The 4,191-nt window shown below is 38.5% G+C and overlaps 1 protein-coding gene across 2 annotated transcripts in view; it reads right to left on the minus strand.

The window, feature by feature from the left end:
* tmem68 (transmembrane protein 68) overlaps positions 1-4,191 on the minus strand; it is a 46,695-nt gene that overhangs the window by 7,540 nt on the left and 34,964 nt on the right. For both annotated transcript variants that reach the window (XM_007543207.2, XM_016666721.1), the window contains 4 exons: positions 3,582-3,681; positions 3,293-3,460; positions 2,110-2,303; positions 363-423 (listed from right to left, as the gene is read on the minus strand). In XM_007543207.2, coding sequence (XP_007543269.1) covers positions 363-423; positions 2,110-2,303; positions 3,293-3,460; positions 3,582-3,681 — 523 coding nt within the window. The remainder of the gene's footprint in view (positions 1-362; positions 424-2,109; positions 2,304-3,292; positions 3,461-3,581; positions 3,682-4,191) is intronic.

Genomic DNA, 4,191 nt, shown 5'->3' on the forward strand with positions numbered 1-4,191 from the left:
CTTTAGGGCACAGACATTTTACATTTTGTTTTGAGTTGACATGTACTAAAGTCTTATTTAAGTTTGAGTGTTTAGCTTGTTAATTGTATTGTTAGAAGCAATTGTTTGCACTATTCAAAGACACTTTTTATTAAACTGTGGCAATAGCAACACTATAGTTAATTTCTATCATAACTATAAGTTTCAGGCTCAGGATTTTTTTTTTACTTTAAGCCCTGATAGTATCTACAAGTACAAATATCATTAGAATACTACTGATACCAATACATATACAGACAGACAGACACAGAAACATGCCATGTTTAACAAGCACAGAATCCTCAACACTTATACACAAAACACACAAGATCTTCCTCACTTACTTAGTGTCCCAAGAGATCTGAAACCCTCTCGTAGATTCTGAGTAAACATTGGAATTATTGGCTGAAAAACATACAGAATAAGCTTAGAGATGGAGATATGACACCATGATCAATCATGAATTCATATTGGACATATTGGAGTAGGTTTTGTGAGCATATTTAACTGGATCAAAAATAAACATCTCAATTGAAATCTGATTTCCCAATAGGATTTTATCAACCAAATGACACAAAAACATTCTTACAGATTTCTCAAATGATTAAACAGTAGCTGAATCAGTCTTGGAAACCATAGGTAACAAGTGGGAAGCAGAAACAATTAGGATTTCAATATGTTTCCATGGCAGCGGGTTTCCTCAACAGGTCACTGTATTTTTATCAGCTGCACATTTTTTTTTTTTCAAAATAAAGCTCATAGATGCTGTTCAAGATAAAGGAATAGTTCTTCCATGAGAAAGACTATTGAGAGGGAACTTACAAAGTACACCATTGGTCTACAGCAGTGTTTCTCAACCCTGGTCCTCACCGGCCCCCTGTCCTGCATGTTTTAGGTATTTTCCTTCTGCCACACACCTGAATTGTATCTCTGGGTGATTAACAGGCTTCTGCAGTACTTGATGGTCATACAATCATTTGAATCAGCTATTCTGGAATAGAGGCACATATAAAACATGCAGAACAGGGGGGTGGAGAGGACCAGGGTTGAGAAACACCCTGCCTTGTTTCTTCTACAGCAGCATAGAAGAAACAAGGTATGTTAGATTTTCAAAACGAAGAGCCTCAAAACGGGACTCTTGCTTTGTCAGGCTATAGCTGAAAAAGGTTCCATATTCCGAATGACATTGAAAGAACAACACTGATATACAGTTAGGTTCAAATGGATTTTTACCTCTGCTTTCTCTATTCTCGATCGAGAGAGAGAGAGAGGAAGAGAGGTAGACAGAGAGAACCATTAACAGTTAACATAAAATGTATATATCTATAAACCTATCCATTACAGATAGGTAGATGTGTGCCTCAATCGATAGTAGCCACACAGGCACACCTGCTACAAGGAGACAAATGCATCAAGTGTAATACTTTCTCATTGAAATTGGACCTCTTCTCTTTAAAAACTCCTGCTCTTTCTGAAACTCCACCTTCAGGAAGTCATCACAACATAACTCTTCCATTAACCCTTTAACAATGTTCTTACCAGTGTTTCACTGAGAAGAAGCAAGTAAAATAAGCTCAACAGATGTGCAGTTCCAACAGGTGTTTGCTAATTGCTGGTGGCTAGTCTGAAAGAGCTAAGTGGGGGGCAGAGCAGGGCTGCTCTGTGAGGCGGAAGCTCTGAAGCTTGAAAACTGCAGTTCTGAGGAGGAGCTGCGTGTCGAAGGCAGTGCACAGTCCACCCAGGCATTTTGCACAGCTGAATGGTTACCATGGAAATTAAAGGATTTCTCAAACATGCCTGAAAGAATTAAGCCAACACTCCAGGTATGTTTCTGATGAAGGAATAATATTAGTACATGGTGTAGAGTTCAAAAAAGTGGATTTTACATAAAACCGCCATTTTAATCATTTATCCGTTGTCATTTTACTACGCCTAACTATGAAAGAGTTTTGAAGTATGAACTTTATGTAATAATCTGAATAAAGAAAATATACTGCCATAATATATTATAGCAGTATAATAATATATATATTATACTGCTAGTGTTATAGTGTTATAAGGAGTGTTATAAGGAAGTTTGCCATAACGCACCACTTGACAGTCAATTGCAACTTGTGCAAAGCCTTTGCGTTTTCCCCAAAAAAGACGGTAGGTCTCATCACTAAACATTGCCTCCCGCACTCCTCCTGGAGAAATACCAAGCAAGTGGCCATTCCTCAGAGCCCGGACACACTCTTCCTGAGGACCGTGGATCACTGAGAAGACCTCTAATAGCAACTTGAAACCTGGAAGAAGAACGCAAAATGGAGAAATTAGATACACACAAAGGGATATTTCTGTAAATATGTTCAGAAACTTATAAGGTCAAGAGGAAGGAAGCATTATGCACACATTAGTAGGGATGGAAGACTTGAGACCACCAGGTGTTTGCCAATTGATGCTGGTTAGTCTGGAGGAGCTGAGTGGAGTGGGAGACACGTGGGAGGGCTGCTCTGTGAGGTGGAAGCTCTGAAACCTGGAAACTGTTTTTGCTTGGCCTCGGGCTTGCATGTGAATGTTTACAACAAACAGCATCCATCCATACATCCATACATCCATTCATTCATATTCCGCTTATCCAGGGTCGGGTCACGGGGGCAGCAGCTTCATGACAGCATTCTGTCATTTGATTTAAAAGAGAAAATATCTGTACACATATGGTGCAATCAAGTTTTTACTGAGCAAACACTTCTCACTCCATAAAATTATTACCTTTGCTTTTTACAAATACAAATAATTTTAAGAAAGGAGAAAGAAAAAACACAGCTTGTAAATTTTGTAACCTATTTATGTCACATTAATGATAAATAGCTGAAAAGCTTCATTGATGCATCTCCAGCCCAGTCCATTGTGTGTACTCAGCTTCTTGTCCATCTCTGATACACCCAACAACTACGGAGTCATCTGAGTATTTTACTAGCTGAGTATACGATAAGCTGAGAAGTGTCATTGGACAGAGGGAGGTTTAGCTCTTTTTACTGAATCAGTTATCTCTGCGATCGGATCTCAGACAAGTGAAAGACAAATGATGGATGGACATGTTCAACAAAGTAAAGCAGAAATTTAGTCCACATGATGGACTAACTAGACTGACTGCTGTGGACTAGTAGCTGTTAAACTGTCCAGCAGATATGCTTTTTCTTTGTATAGAAATGACTTCAAAACACACTCAGCAATATTTCTGAATGACGGTAATGTGCCTCAATTTGCAGAACAAATAAAACAGTTGAAGTACCAGGAATCTTGAAGAGGAAGTGGTCAGCTACAGAATGGCAGGTACGTCCTTTCTGAATGATAACATGGGCCAGGAAGTAATAGTAATCTATAGGTATGGCTCCATGATAGTACACTATTAGAGCTGGTCCTCTGTTGGGAATCTTCTCCATTCCATGGATCTCATAACCTGATACACAGATCATATCACAAGATAGAATAATACATTATAGAGATTTTACATTTACAGTCAAGTGCTATAAATAAACACATTTTATATGCTTTGGGGAGTAGTTTACATTTATTCATACCATGCCATATAGCTCCATGTCCATCCCACAGGGTAGCCAGTGTTTTTCTGGCTCCATCCCACAAGTTGTTGCTATAAGCTTCCTTTAGCTGATTCTTCCTCTGATAAAAGCAAGAAAGAGAAGATGAATACATCACAGGACGAAAAATGGGATTTTCGGCAGCTATTGACACCTTGTTCTGCAGTGCGTATGGAGATTGAGGGCTTTCGGCAAGAGGTTTTTGTCAGAGTCGAACACTGCCAAAAGTGGTCAAAAATGCTGTGTGTCCGTGTTCCCCTATTACCCCTTCCCTTGTGCCTACCAGAGGTTTTCGTATTTAAATGAAGTTGCTGAGTGCCATGCAAATGCAAATCAACTGTTGAGCACCGCCCTTTGACTCTTATTTATTTTGTAGCTAACCCTTTTTACCTTCTGTTCACCATAAAGAAGTATGTTTTAATATTCTTTCTCCAAACAATCTATCTTATCCATTAAAATATACATTACATGTGTGTTAGGAGTACTGAAAAACTTAATTTTGGTTGAATTGATTATATAAAAGAAGAATATGCATGATTACATACAATAGACTTTTGTGAAACGTGATCTTACTTTGACATTCCTCCTATCT

This window comes from Poecilia formosa, unplaced genomic scaffold (assembly GCF_000485575.1).
Source record: "Poecilia formosa unplaced genomic scaffold, Poecilia_formosa-5.1.2 Scaffold784, whole genome shotgun sequence".
Lineage (NCBI taxonomy): Eukaryota > Metazoa > Chordata > Actinopteri > Cyprinodontiformes > Poeciliidae > Poecilia > Poecilia formosa.